At 40.7% G+C, this 14,164-nt stretch overlaps 1 protein-coding gene across 1 annotated transcript; it reads left to right on the top strand.

Moving 5' to 3' along the window:
- The first annotated feature begins 10,022 nt into the window (after positions 1–10,022).
- Positions 10,023–13,930, top strand: si:ch211-244b2.4 (uncharacterized protein LOC541512 homolog). The gene is made up of 9 exons (XM_027020683.2): positions 10,023–10,118; positions 11,264–11,581; positions 11,652–11,796; positions 12,139–12,274; positions 12,461–12,581; positions 12,778–12,859; positions 13,043–13,154; positions 13,569–13,677; positions 13,780–13,930. The coding sequence occupies exons 1-9, from the start codon at positions 10,094–10,096 to the stop codon at positions 13,839–13,841; spliced, it is 1,110 nt and encodes a 369-aa protein (XP_026876484.2). The 5' UTR covers positions 10,023–10,093; the 3' UTR covers positions 13,842–13,930.
- Positions 13,931–14,164: the final 234 nt, after the last annotated feature.

The following is a 14,164-nucleotide window of genomic DNA, read 5'->3' as shown; positions in this document are numbered from 1 at the left end:
CAAACAGGAGCCCACTGGAGTGCTCTTTTCCCTCGCTGAGCGGCATCATGACTGTCCATGCCGTATCTAAGCTTCAGACACTCACAGCTCTACTGTGGAAAATTCCCTGCACTGAATAAATCACTGGCCCTTATAAGGGTAATGGCACTTATGTAAGATCTCCACAGACTGCCTCCAACGCAAACAGCACTGACCTGTATAGCAAAAATGAAGGGGGGTAGGGATGTTGGAAAAAGTAAGTGTGTGTGTGTGTGTGTGTGTGTGTGTGTGTGTGTGTGTGTGTGTGTGTGTGTGTGTGTGTGTGTGTGTGTGTGTGTGTGTGTGTGTGTGTGTGTGGGAAAAATGGGGAACACTGTGGGAAGTCTTTTTCCTTGCCCAAGGGAGAGACTCCGGAGGCTGGGATACTGAAAGATTACAGATCACTCACTCATTGTCCAGCCCTTACCCAGCCTAACTTGAAAATCACACTTTATACTATACAGTTGTTCATTTTCATCCCTTTTGGGACGCTGACTAGTTAGTCAGGAGACACAGAAGCAAGTACTCCCATAAATGGCTGATTTGAATAAAGAGAACGAGACAGCATTTGCATTGACGACGTGTGGACTGGGAAGCTTTAGAGCAAAACTGGCACACATGATCAGTCATGCATGAATTCTGTAACTTAAAACAATTACCTTTTTTTAAAATCCACAATCCCCCCCCCCCCACCCGAATGCTCCTTGCATGTGTTCTCTATAGTAAATCTGAGTAAGCACATTGATATAACATCAAGCAATCATGATCACCAGATTAAATCTAATCACAAGTATCAGAGCATGTTGTCATCATTACCAATGAGTGAGTAGTGATTTTTTTTCCCTCTATGATGAATATTTATAGCAGTGGCCACATCTCTGGGTGGTAACTTTAATTACATTGATGACAACAGGGAATTAATAGCATGTGTACAATGCACTGTGACAAACTGAAACAGCACCACTGGAGGGAGCAGCAGCAGTGCCAAATAAACACGTAGCATGAACAACACATGTGCATGTTAGAAACTGGTTCAAAGTGACCAGTCCTTCAGGTTTGATCTCCTGCAAGTTACCCTCTGCCCTCCGTCCTCTGTAGCCAGGTCAATCTGGGAAAGTCAAGAGACACTGACACCAAGGTAGTGAATCAAGAGAGTTCCACTTTACTGAGGAAAGCACAGTGTATATATGTGTCCTATATCTACTATCTAAATCTACAGGATGACGGGGAAAAGTGAGGCATGTTCTAAAGGTCTACGTAGAAAGGAAAGCAACAAGGTTAGTAAAGATTAGATGTTCTCTGCCTGAACGAGCCACGAGCTGTTCCCGTGCCTGCCATGAGCCACTCCTGTGCTTAAAGAGAGACAGGAAGAGAGAGAAAGAGAAAGGGAGGGGTAAAGGAGACAAGAAAACAGAAGAGGGAGCAGCTGACCCTGGTCGACCAGCTCGCGGTCCATCCGCCATGTCATGGCTGATAGGCAGAGACCTTGCGTTGGGTGCCTGAAGACAGAAAGGCTCCAGTATCTAACAAACAACATATGTGCATGTACCAAAACCAGTAGAACTCATGTGGATAATAATGAACTGGACACAAATGACCTCAGTGGTTCTTCATAAGATAGACAGACAGTCATAAAACCCTCATGATCAGGCACATACAAAGTGAAAGGCAACTCCGGTTGCACAAACATTGCAGGGGTAGAGGTCAAAGCAGATATGAAAATTAAATGCTGCTTTGGTTCATTAAATGTAGGTTTGGCCATTATTAGCTTTGTGACCATGTGAGCTAAGTTGTGTAAGCAGTGCAATGCACTGTCAAACTGGGCAAAGCAAAAATAATGTCATCAATGTACTAAACTAAAGTGAACATTTCGACAGGACATTCTTATCCTGCAAGGAGCAGAAACAGAGCTTGATGCGATAAGGTAGGGGTGTTGTGGGACACATGGGACATGTGTCCACTGGTACTGCACATCTGGAAAGAAGGAAGCTAACCATATCTAATTAGAGGGGAGCCGACCAAAAGCCATTAGCTACATTAATAACTAAAAAGCAGTATGTGTGCTTGGAACATCATTACAATGCTGCTAAGTTCTGCCACCAGTGGTGTAATTAGATCAATATGCATATTAGCACTACAGTAATCCACTGTAAGATGCCATTCTCCAGACATTTTTCACAGGCAAAACTGGAGATCACAAGTCACTATGCACTTTAATTAACAGCCTACATTCGTCCTTATTTCTAGGACAGATTAACTGATTAGTGGTAACAGGGTCTGACACCTGGACATCAAGAACATAGAGCTTTGATTTCTTTATTTAATTTCTTAATTTCCAATTGCAAATGCATCTGAGAAATAGCACCAGTGGCTAGTACTGGAGATGTTTTTATGGGAAGATACTACTAGAGAGAAGGAAAGAGAGCACCAAACTTAAATACTCAGGCTGTTATCTGTTTGATAAGTGTATTAGCACTTTCAAATTAAACTAGTGACAACTTTTAATTAATGGAAGCCCAAAATCTTTAGCCATAGCTGCAGGCATGTGCACCCATATCAACCAAAAAGTTACATTCATAATAATTTTACAAACAAGCTCAACCATTTCACTGCGAGTTATACTGTGTATGACTATGCATATGACGAATAAACCAAACTTGAAACTTGAAACTTGAAACTTATTGTCTTGATCAGGTTGCATGTTCTAGTGGAAATGGTTCACTTATGTGGGAGAGGCAGACAGCTGAGTCATCTACTTTAAAAGTTTAAAAGATTACTTTAAAACAGATGCCCTGCTAACTCAAGGAAGACATCCGCTTCATTCGTTGAACTGTGCCTACCAATCATTAATTTTCCTTTTTTTGTATCAAAGATCTTTTCTTTTATTCACATTCCCAATGACCCATTTTACCACGATAGCAGGCATCTACTGTCATGCATTCTCTGAGTTTGCAGGCTCCATGCTTGTTGGAAAACACAGCAGCAATGTATGGCTTCACAATGGAATCTCTTTCATATGCAGTTAGGCTTTCAGACAAATCTGCCAGCATGCTGTTAGGCAGCACTATTCACATATCAGAAGTCAAACCATCAGTCCAGCGAGCAGACACTTAACTACACAGCACCTCCTCAAATGACATGTATGGCTCCCATGCAGCATAAACATTTCAGCAAATGGTGGCATGTACTGAGCCACTGGTTCACCTTCCGCACCTTCTGATAGCATTCCACAACTTCTTGCCAGCACTCAAGAGACTCCATACAGGTTCACAGCACAGTAAGAATACCCAAATTACATTCCTGCAGTGCTTTGTGATGATGTGAGGTGACTATGAACCTTTGGAGCATCCCTGCCACAAACATGACTTTAAAAATGAGAATTAAAAAAAAAATTTCTACAACAAAACAGAGAAAGAAAATAGATGCTGTAAAGTGGTCTGTTAAAAGTAGACATCCAGCATCCAGACATCTGATTAAGTGCTTACACTTGTAAATAAACATCAAATGTGAAAGTACCATATGCATAACCTACATTATGCATGTAATATTGTACTCAAACAGAATAGTGTATTTATATGTAAGAAACATCATTGTACTAATATCAGTTTAGTTAGTGAGGGGTATTAGTTCTTGCAGTTTAAAGTGGATAAAATCTCACACAAGGCTGGTTGGGGGTTGTGATACCCATGAAGTTGGAACTGCCTCTCTCTTCAGTATTAAATGCTCTATACTGTCAAGGGTTTGAGAACTGTCTGAAGTGAAATGTGCAGAGCAAGTTAACAACTTTGAATTAAAGTTATCTGGGATCCTATGAAATAGGAACATCAACCAATTTCAGCTCCTTTGGAAGGGTATGAAAAGTGCCGGCTGTTATGCCCCAGTCAGCACGTTGGCAACTAGCCACACACACACACACACACACACACACACACCCAATCACAGATCCCAATTACTTCCCCGGTCTCAATCACCCATGTACTAATCATTGCACTCATCTGTAACCCAGTTCACCATTCCCTATTTCATCCCACAGGAACCCTCTCTCTGATGCTTTGCATTAGCCTACATCAAGGCTAACACTTAGCTGCCATCTCATCTTCTCAGGAGAACACATCGCTTTGCTAATGTTTGTTTATATTAAAAGTTTCCTGACTCCTACATTCACGCCTCGCTCCTCTGTCCTCATGTTATACCAACATCCCTTAACAGCCTGAAATTGTTGTGCACAGTCTATCATTTTCATTGTTGTTGGTCGGTTGTTGTTTTGTTCTTCACAATATTTGAAGAACTGTTGGAAGTTTTTGAAGTGCAGGTCCATGTTGATATTTCCTGGGTTAAAATGTGAGCTGGTGCATGCAAATTGTGGGGGTAAATATTAATGAGTCAGGAATATTTTGATATAGTTAAGGATTTTTAAAGGACTCCTATTTACCATGTTGTTTTGCTTATGTGGGATTTGCATTCGATGGGCACACCAGTGATTGAGGGTCACAGTATGTCACCACTTCCATGTAGTCAACTATGCCAAAGAAAAATACAGTTTTCTGTTCTATGGCACCTTTTAATGTTAGTCTGTGTATTAACATGAAGTCTGATGTCTCCAAAAGCAGAAACGAGCACTTTGCTTACAAAGTTTGACGTCTCCAGCAATGTAAGCAAGCAAATGAAGTACAAATGCGTAAAAGATGCTGATAGTAGCCCTAGAAAACCTAGTTTTTGGAGGAAAAACTCTAAAGCTCTGTGTGGTTTGGAGACTTGGTTTGTTAAGCAACTAAATGCAAGCAAGCACAAATTCAGGTATATTTAACAACAAAAACCCTATGACTGAAGTAATTCATAGTCATAGATACATGATGTCTTTCAGTCAGGGTTTAGGCCTCATCATAGTACAGAGAGCACTGGTCAAAGTAGTTAATGACCTGTTGTTGACTTCTGACTACAGTTATGGTTTTTTGCTTATATTGCTTGATCAGAGTGAAGTATTTGACACTATAGATCACAACATTTTATTAGATAGACTTGAAAATGTTGTTGGGGAATAGCCCTTTCCTGGTTTAAACCTTATCTAGCCAGTCACTACCAGCTTGTTAACATAAATGGAGACCGTTCAGCATACAACAAGGTTAGCTATGGTGTCCCACAAGGATCTGTTCTAGGGCCTCTGCTTTTTTCTTTATATATGCTACCTCTAGGTGACATTATACATAAACAATGTGCTAGTTTCCACTGCTAGATCCTCAGTTATATGTCTCAGCCAAGCTATAGTTCTGGCTAAAAGTTTTAAGACTAGCACAAATTTTGGTTTTCACAAAGTTTGCTGCTTCAGTTTTTATGGTGGCAGTTTGCATTAACTCTAGATTGTGAAGAGTGATCAGATTAATTGCAATTAATTGTGAAGTCATTCCTTGCCAGGAAAATGTATTTAATCACAAAAATTACTGCATTCCAGCCACTGCATATCAGCCCTGCCACAAAATGGCCTGCTAAAATAATTTCAGTGATCTTCTCGTTAGCTTAGGAGAAAGTGTTAACGAGGACAAGGCATCTGATATCACACTGTCATGCTGATTATAAGAGCAGACTTGTTGCTTTAAAAGGGTGGTGGTGCTTGAAGTTTTCTTCTGTTAACCATGGTTACTTCCAAGGAAACATGTGCAGTCATCATTGCATTGCATCAAAAGGAGCTTCACAGCTCATCACAGCTCACAGCTTCACAAGGACATTGCTGCTTGTAAGATAGCACCTAAATCAACCATTTATTGAATCATCAAGAGCTTCCAGGAGAGATGTTCAATTGCAGGGAAGGAGGCTTCTGGGCACCCAAGAAAGTCAAGCAAGTGCCAGGACCTTCTCCTACAGAGGATGCAGCTATGGGATCGGGTCACCACCAGTGCAGAGTTTGCTCAGGAATGGCAGAAGGCATCTGTGAGTCCATCTGCATGCATAGTGAGGCAAAGACTTTTGGAGGATTGCTTGGTGTCAAGAAGGGCAGCAAAAAAGCCACTTCTCTCCAAGAAAAATATCAAGCATAGACTGACATTCTGCAGTAAGTTTAGGGATTGGACTGCAGAGAACTGGGGTAAAGTTATTTTCTCTGATGAAGCCCCTTTCAAACTGTTTGGGACATCTGGATGAATGTTGATTGTCCAGAGAAGAAAAGGCGAGTGCTGCCATGAGTCCTGTATAATGCCAACAGTGAGGCATCCTGAGACCAAACTGAGACCTAAGGTTTGTTCAAATTTTTGCCTAAGAACACTGCCATGAATAAGGAATGGTAACAAAAAACATCCTGCAAGCGCAACATCTCCCAACAATCCAGGAGCAATTTGGTGAACAATGCTTTTCCAGCATGACAGGGCACCATGTCAGGGCACCAAGTCATAAGGCAAAAGTGATAACCAAGTGGCTCGATGAACAAAACATTGAAATTTTGGGTCCGTGGCCAGGAAACTCATGATGTCAATCCCATTGAGGTTTTTCAATGGTCAATCCTCAAAGAGGGTGGACAAAGAAACAAGCACTGATAGGCAAGAATGGGTTACCATCAGTAAAGATTTTGCCCAGAAGCTGATATCCAGGCTTAGAAAGGAAGGGTCAACAATGTAAATATTAAGTATTTTGCTTAAAATCGATGTATTTATGAAAAGGTTACTCATGAAATGCTTATTGTACTTCACTATACCATATAAACATATGACAAAAGGATCTAAAAAAAACTGAGGCAGTAAACTTTGTGAAAGCCAGAATGTGTGTCTACTGTAGAGGACGTATATCATCTTAGTTGTATTGAGAAATGCATAAAGGATGTGACACACTGGATGTTAAGAAACTTTCTGTCACTTAATCCTAACAAAACAGAGGTGCTTCTACTAGGCCCACAGACAGCTAGGTCCTCGCTCTCTAATTGCTCATTGAACCTCAGTGGTCTCCCATTTTTCTCTAACAGTTAAATATCTTGGAGGGATTATGAATCCCAGTCTTTTTTTTTGAAGCTCATGTAAATAATATTTCTAGGACTGCCTTTCTCCACCACAGATTAGGAATGTACTCTCCTCACATGAGGCAGAAAAGCTAGTCCATGCATTTATCAAGATTGGACTACGTTAATGCCTTACTATCTGGCTGTACCAATCTGGCTGTACCAAGTGCCTAAACAATCTCCACCTAGTTCAAAATGCAGCAGCCAGAGTTCTTACTAGAACTAGACAATTTGATCATATTACTCCTATCTTAGCGCTTTACATTGGGTCCCAGTAAAATTTCATATTGATTTATAAAATACTTCTAATGACCTACAAAGCACTGAGTGTTCTTGCCCCGCAGTACTTTAGAGAACTCTTAGTGCATTGCAATCCACCACATCTGCTTAGATCAAAAGGTGCAGGATCTTTACTAGTACCAAGAATAAGAAAAGCTACCACAGGGGACAGAGCCTTTTCTTATAAAGCTCCAACGTTTTGGAATAACCTGCCTGTAAATGTTCGAGACTCAGACGCAGTCTCAATATTGTACAGTCAGGTATTTAATTAATTATTTCCAATCTTAGGTAAAGGTATAGCTCTGGGGGTCCATGGGTATTGAGAGTTATGGTAAACTGGGATGTTATGATGCTGTCACTTCACCTCTTTTTTGTCACTCAAGTTTGTTGATTGAGACTGGCAGAGTGCTGATGTTCCAGGGTGCCCTCATGCCTGTGTTTCCTTCTGGCTCTATCCTTTTAGCTGTGCTGCCATAGATAGATCTGTCAGAGTCCATCTTTGCACATTATAGTCCCCCAATTTACATGACCTCATACCTGGACATGCCCAATAATCTATTCTCTCTTTCTGCTGAGGTACACCAACCGCTGATGTTATGATGTTACTGAGCCTCAACCCATCTCAGCTGCCATGGCTACTCCTACCTGCCCCCTGATTTCACTACTTATTCTGCTCCTTATTTTTTATATTCTTACTATTGTAATGTCCGTTGTCGGCCAGAGGAGGATGGGCGCCCCCTTTGAGTCCTGGTTCCTCTAAAGGTTTCTTCCTCATCCTCTATGGAGTCTTTACTTGCCACTGTCACCTTTGGTTTGCTCACTGGGGGCTTGGACTCAGACATTAGAAAAGCTGCTTTGTGACAACTGTTGTAAAAAGCCCTATATAAATACATTTTGACTTAAATTTGTGAGCAGCTGGAATTAAACGGAGTACTGTGCTATGTGTTTACCTCTGTGTGTATCTGTATGTCACATGCATGTTCTTCCTAGCATTGTCCCACCAGTGCAGGGTCAGCCGTTCTGATCTGTGATCCTTTGGGTTGCGGCGAAAGATGACCGACCGGCTTGTCGCCACAGACTGACGTCGGGTCCACGTTCGGCTTACCACCATCTTGTAAGCGGGTCTCCAGCGGCACCACTAGGAGGAACAAACTGTTTTCTGTTTTCAATCCTTTACCTATACTGAGCTTTTCAATTTGCATTTGCTACCTTAACAAGTCTTTTTCATAGACCTATATTTGGCATTTGTAACATATTGCGTGTTCATGCCATCATTCATTAATACACGCTTGTAGCAAGTTGCAGTGTTGATATCCATAGTGTTAGTGCCTGCACTTTTAAAGTTCCACTACACATTGGCCACTGGGAGAGTTCACTGTGCAACATTATGGAACCTGTGTGTGTGTGTGTGTGTGTGTGTGTGTGTGTGTGTGTGTGTGTGTGTGTGTGTGTGTGTGTGTGTGTGTGTGTCTACATCCACTGTATTAGGTACACCTGTCATATGTTTTGTAAATGTATAAATCAAGACCACCCTTCAGCCACCCTATACACCTTATATACTCATATAGCATGAGTACACATAGTGTGAATAGTATATGCTGAGAGAAATAATTCATTTACTTTGCCTATAAATTGTTTTGAACGTTCATTTATAAGATATCAACTTTCACTATATTTGTCTTAAAACAAATTTAAGGTTAATTAGTTCAATGCCATACATTTAAAACATACATGCAGGTGTATCCAAGCCTTTAAAACATATATTCAAGTCTGTCCAAACCTTTGACAGGCCTTTCAAAAGCCTCACACATAAATTGATTTTGTTTTCTAATTTCTATTCCCTTTGCTATTGTAGATGTAAATAATACAAGACTGTCTTCCCTCGCACATTCTTTTTACCTGCTTGTTGTTGCCTGCCTCTACAGCAAAAGTGGTTTGATCCACCTGAAGATCTATCATCCTCGACCAGAGGGCAGTTTAATTCAAATTAAACCAAAATCAAGGTTTCATGAATGAAAAGAGAAAGAAAAACCAGAGTACAACTTGTAACTTTTTTCCCAGAACATGAGCCAGAACTGTGCCAAACACTAAATATGTTTAGTGACGTAACTTAACTAGTTATCTATGGTCATTTATTTAAAAAAAAAAAAAAAAGAAAGAAAAGAAAAAAAAAATTATTCAGAACTAATGTAACTGTTTCTGCTGTCAGCTAGCCTAGCAACTAACTTGTACATCTCAAGTTCCAGAAGCATCCACAGTCACTGAGGGAGAAAAGGCAAGCCGCTCTCACTTATATTTAACCCTTAATGCATTCCAACCATCCTCATAAAGAAATGTATTATATAAATACATACATAGCTTTTTCTGTTTCTTAATTTAATTCGGAGGAAGGATGGGTGCCTGGAGCCCACATTTTGGTGCTACGCCTCTGATTGTGTGTACCGTTATTCACATTAGTGTGGATGGGGTTTTTAATAAATCAATGACCTTGCTTTGGTACTAAGCAAAATGTTACTGTAGTCAGGGTTAAGGGGTGGCTAACACAAATCGCGCATGTATGGTGACAGATGGACTATAGTCTTTAATGTACCTACAAGGTGTTTCTAATAAAGTGGTTGTTCATGGTTATGTAATCTTTGCCTTTTAGTAGGGACACAATCTGTCCACAAGATGGCATCCGAGTTCCCGTAAAAGATTATTACATCGTTCATTGGCTCCATCTAGTGCTCTAGGACACTGATTTTTCTGCCCTATATGAAAACCCTGCTGTCGTAATTTATAAAGAAATGAAACTAAAACTAGTTCACAATTCGAAACATGGCGTCGAACTTAGATGCAAGTGGTAAGCACGCATACTTTATTCTTTTTATTTCATGCGCTATTGCAACAAGGATCTTAAATAACTAAATCTAAATCTTTGAACATAGAGTCATTTTATTAGCTAGTACGTTAATTCGTTTAAATAATTAATTAAGATACAAACTGTTTTTAAATAGAGAAAAACTTTTCTTGTGGATTAGGAGTTTTTAGGTTGTGGGGAAAAAAAACGTTTTAAATTGCGGTATCTTTAACTTCGCTTACTCGGATATGTTATTTTATTTTAATTGTTGTGACTTGATTGCGCAAGGTGAGGTTAGGAGTTTCGTTATATTTTTTAAGATGAGACAGTCTTAAAACAGTGCTCACACCACCCAGTCTAACCAGTTATTTGTCTTTTTATCTTAAACGAACACAGGAATTTTTAATTAAAAAAAAAAGGTTTTGCTTCGGGTCTTGTTCCCCTAGTTTTTGGAATGGGGTGGGTGTGTTTTTGAGTCCAAATATTGACTGATCCTCACCCTAATTTTAACCCTCACTGTCTGTATATAGAATAAAACGCCCTTAAACATGCACCTACATTTCCATTCATGGCCTCATAGACACTGCCCCTAATATTATGCATGAATATGCCCACCGGTCTACAGTGTGCAGATATTATTGGATTATTGACATGTGTTTGCCCAGGAGACCAGGAGGGGAAGGGGCAAGGTGGAGACAGGAGCTGTAAAACTCTTCACATCACTGACTTGTATAGGCCTGTCTTAGTCTACCATATATTTAATCTTTCAAGTATCTAACTGCAATAATTTTAAAACAACATAATTTAAAAATAATAATAATCTTGCCACACATCTAACAGCAAAGAGAAATCAGATCCCACAGTTAAAAAGCAAAATCATAATGATACCATGAACTGGAATTTGGGTGAGGCGGGGGGGTCACATCATTCCCTTATAAACACTCGGGGCAGGTGGGCTTATAAAAACTTATACCTATGGGTGCCAGTATGTTGAACACAAGTAAATTAATTGTTCAAATGAGAAACTGAAACTAATTGTTTCAAATGTGGTGAGGACATCTCACAATTAGACCCACATCAAATGCACTTTGCTTACATTCATTCAAAGCCAGTAATAATGAAATATGACTTGAGTTTCTCTTTCTTAGATTCCAGCTTTTCAGACTTCAGTGATACTGACACAGACTCGCACTCAGACTCCCAGTCTAGCTCAGACTCTGACCAGGGACAAGCAGAATCAAAGACCAAGCAGAAAGCCTGCCAGTACTACAACGATGGCCACTGCCGCTATGGGAAGCGTTGTCGAGACCTGCATGTGTGCAAGTACTTCCTGAAAGGCTTTTGTCGCTACGAATCAGCCTGTAAACTCAAACACATCAGTGATTCCTCCACTGAGGAGAAGGATCGTGGGAGGTTGACTCATCGCAAAAAAAGAAGTGGTTGCAGGGATCGGAGCAGAAGCCCTGGTGAGTTGTGTGTGAGCTTTGTATGTGTTACTACGGCCATTTAAAACCTTAATGTTGAAACGCCTTACAGAGAGTGTAGAGGACAATGGAAGGCCTTACAGATGGCAGCTGGATATGGGTGAAGGCTGGGAGGATGTGGCCCATGATTATATACTGGAAGCTCAATACTCCCAGCCCAACAATAAAGGCATCAGGATCTACAACACTCCCTGTGGGTACGTCTGCATAGTTTGGGGCCGTTATAGATCAGCAGGACAAATCTGGATTCCCCTCTCACAAAGCAGTCACGTTTCTTCAGTGACCAACAGCCAGCCTAGATTTGATCACTTTTCTACTTTCAAACCCACGTGGTCTAAGAAATCCAGGGCTACAGAATCTTAAATGTGTTTGGATCTGTATCAGAGAAAAAAATGTGGCCTGACTGTTGAATTCCTAAAGAACAGGTTAGAATTGGTAAAAGAAATGTGAACGCATCCCTTTTTTTCAGCTGCATTAACAACACTGCATGGACCACTGTGCTGGAGAACCACTACATTATGTTATGTTCCCGTGTGTAGTGCTCTGTCCATCGACTTCACTAGGATGCGCATTCTGAAGAAGACAAAGCTGCGTGTGAGACGGAAGGACTCCCCACAGACTGAGTGGCTATGGCATTACCGTGGCAACCAGGGCTGGAGCCAATATGGAGAACAGGTCAGCCACTGCAACAGGAAAATCCACGGACTTCACCTGAAGTCTGGAAACCAGTGCATTTTTTCCATGTTGTTCTCTGCTTATCAGAGGTTCACGTCCTTCCAAAATGCTGCAGCCAGATAAGCTTTAGGGCACCACAAGGGACGCATGTATGAGGGAGGATTGATGTTTTGAACATATTTGCAGGATTCAAAGAGCAAGGCCAGCTCAGTCAGTAGCTACAAGCTGGAGAGAGAGTACCAGAAGAACAGGAAAGGGACTGTGAAGTTCAATGTCAACTCCACCATTTACGAGATTAGATTTAAAGGTGTGTCTTAATGCAGAGAAATGAAATGCATAAGTACGGAACTTGAAGCTTTAGAGGCTCCTAATCACACACTCTTAGACTCCTGTGTGTGTGTGTGTGTGTGTATGTGTGTGTGTGTGTGTGTGTGCGTGTGTGTGTGTGCGTGTGTGTGTGTGCGTGCGTGCGTGTGTGTGTGCCCACGCATGTGTGTTACCAGACATGTGTCAAAACAATCTGACCACTGGACACCGGAGGAAGATCAGGCGCCGACCTAAATATGAACCACCGCAAGGGGGCATGTAGGTTTCACTCAAGCAGTACACAGTCACCAGATCTGAAAAATTACAGTCAGATATTCCAGAATATCCTTCATAATATCAGTCATAGCTGGTATATTAATAAGAAAGGAAACAATAGATTCATTGAGTTCATGCAATGACTCTGCTGTCTTTGTCTGATTGTGTAACATGCTCTCTCTGCAGAATTAGTTCAATGAAAAATGCCATCAAGAGCTTGTCACTGTCTTCATCTACAAATACTCCAGTGTGGCAGTTCAGTGGGCATGGTGAACACTGGCACACTTTTAAGAAAAGTGTAAGGCTTCTCGTAAAACACACACACATTTGCCACACACCACCTCTGATATATAAAAGTACACAGGGTGAAATCTTACTCTGTTCCACAACTTTCTGTCTTTACAAAAGCTTTAAAAACATGATAATACAAGTAATACCTGAGAAATGCAAGATCCACCCTAGTTTTGTTCTCTTTCTTGACTTTTTTGTCTAGTGTGTGTTTAGACACTGTTTAAATTTTCTGCTTTCCTGGTGGGATGCTGGTTGTAGATGGAAGAAATATGTCATATGTCCTGCCAAATAGAGATAGACACATTCTGCAGTGTCTTTCTGCTTCTCTGTCTCTTTCTCTCTGTCCCTCTCCCTCCCTCTCTCTCTCTCTCTCTCTCTCTCTCTCTCTTTCTGCTCTGTCCCCTCCAAATTCTCTCTTTAGAACTCCTGTTCAATGTCAAGTGAAGACATCGAGGTGGAATACCAACACAACCCCCAGGGCTCCATTAGGTTCACTGTAAATGAAAAGCCATACTTACTGGACTTCTCAAGTACGTCAGAGATAATATTCAAAGCATACTGAAATAACAAGCAAAATTATATATTTCAGGAATTGTATGATGTATTTTGACTGCGAGCTTTTTCCAAAACAGGAATGAGGCAAACCAATGAGACAATAAATGTCACTCGCAAGATCCGGCGTGTGCTTCAGTAATGGTACACTCCCAGCAGGGTTCAGGTGCCACATGAAAGACCTTTGCACCAGGCGAGGGTTATAAAGAAGCAGTGGTGGTTTTATGATGTTTGTTTTTATGGTGATGGTGTTGATAAGATTTTTACAGATTTGTTCTTTGTTCTTTATTTTTAATTCTGCCATTTTTAAAACTACTTGTACTGTAGGTATTTGTGATTGAGAACACATGCATACAGTATAAACAAAAGCTCTGAATTTATATTTTTATTGAATGGCCACTGACAGTTAAACAATGATGTTTAACAGGACTTGTAATGACAAGAACATGCATTAATCTTAGATGA

This window comes from Electrophorus electricus, chromosome 7 (assembly GCF_013358815.1).
Source record: "Electrophorus electricus isolate fEleEle1 chromosome 7, fEleEle1.pri, whole genome shotgun sequence".
In the NCBI taxonomy this organism is placed as follows: domain Eukaryota; kingdom Metazoa; phylum Chordata; class Actinopteri; order Gymnotiformes; family Gymnotidae; genus Electrophorus; species Electrophorus electricus.
Note: the sequence above shows the minus strand (reverse complement) of the source record. Positions and strands in the feature narration are given on the sequence as shown.

What these genes read in the sequence shown, in the direction of transcription:
- si:ch211-244b2.4 (XM_027020683.2), top strand. Translation starts at nt 10,094, where the DNA reads ATGGCGTCGAACTTAGATGCAAGTG. An exon ending in GGATCGGAGCAGAAGCCCTG is followed by an intron (nt 11,582 to 11,651) that starts GTGAGTTGTGTG and finishes AACGCCTTACAG; the next exon opens with AGAGTGTAGAGGACAATGGA. An exon ending in TTACGAGATTAGATTTAAAG is followed by an intron (nt 12,582 to 12,777) that starts GTGTGTCTTAAT and finishes GTGTGTTACCAG; the next exon opens with ACATGTGTCAAAACAATCTG.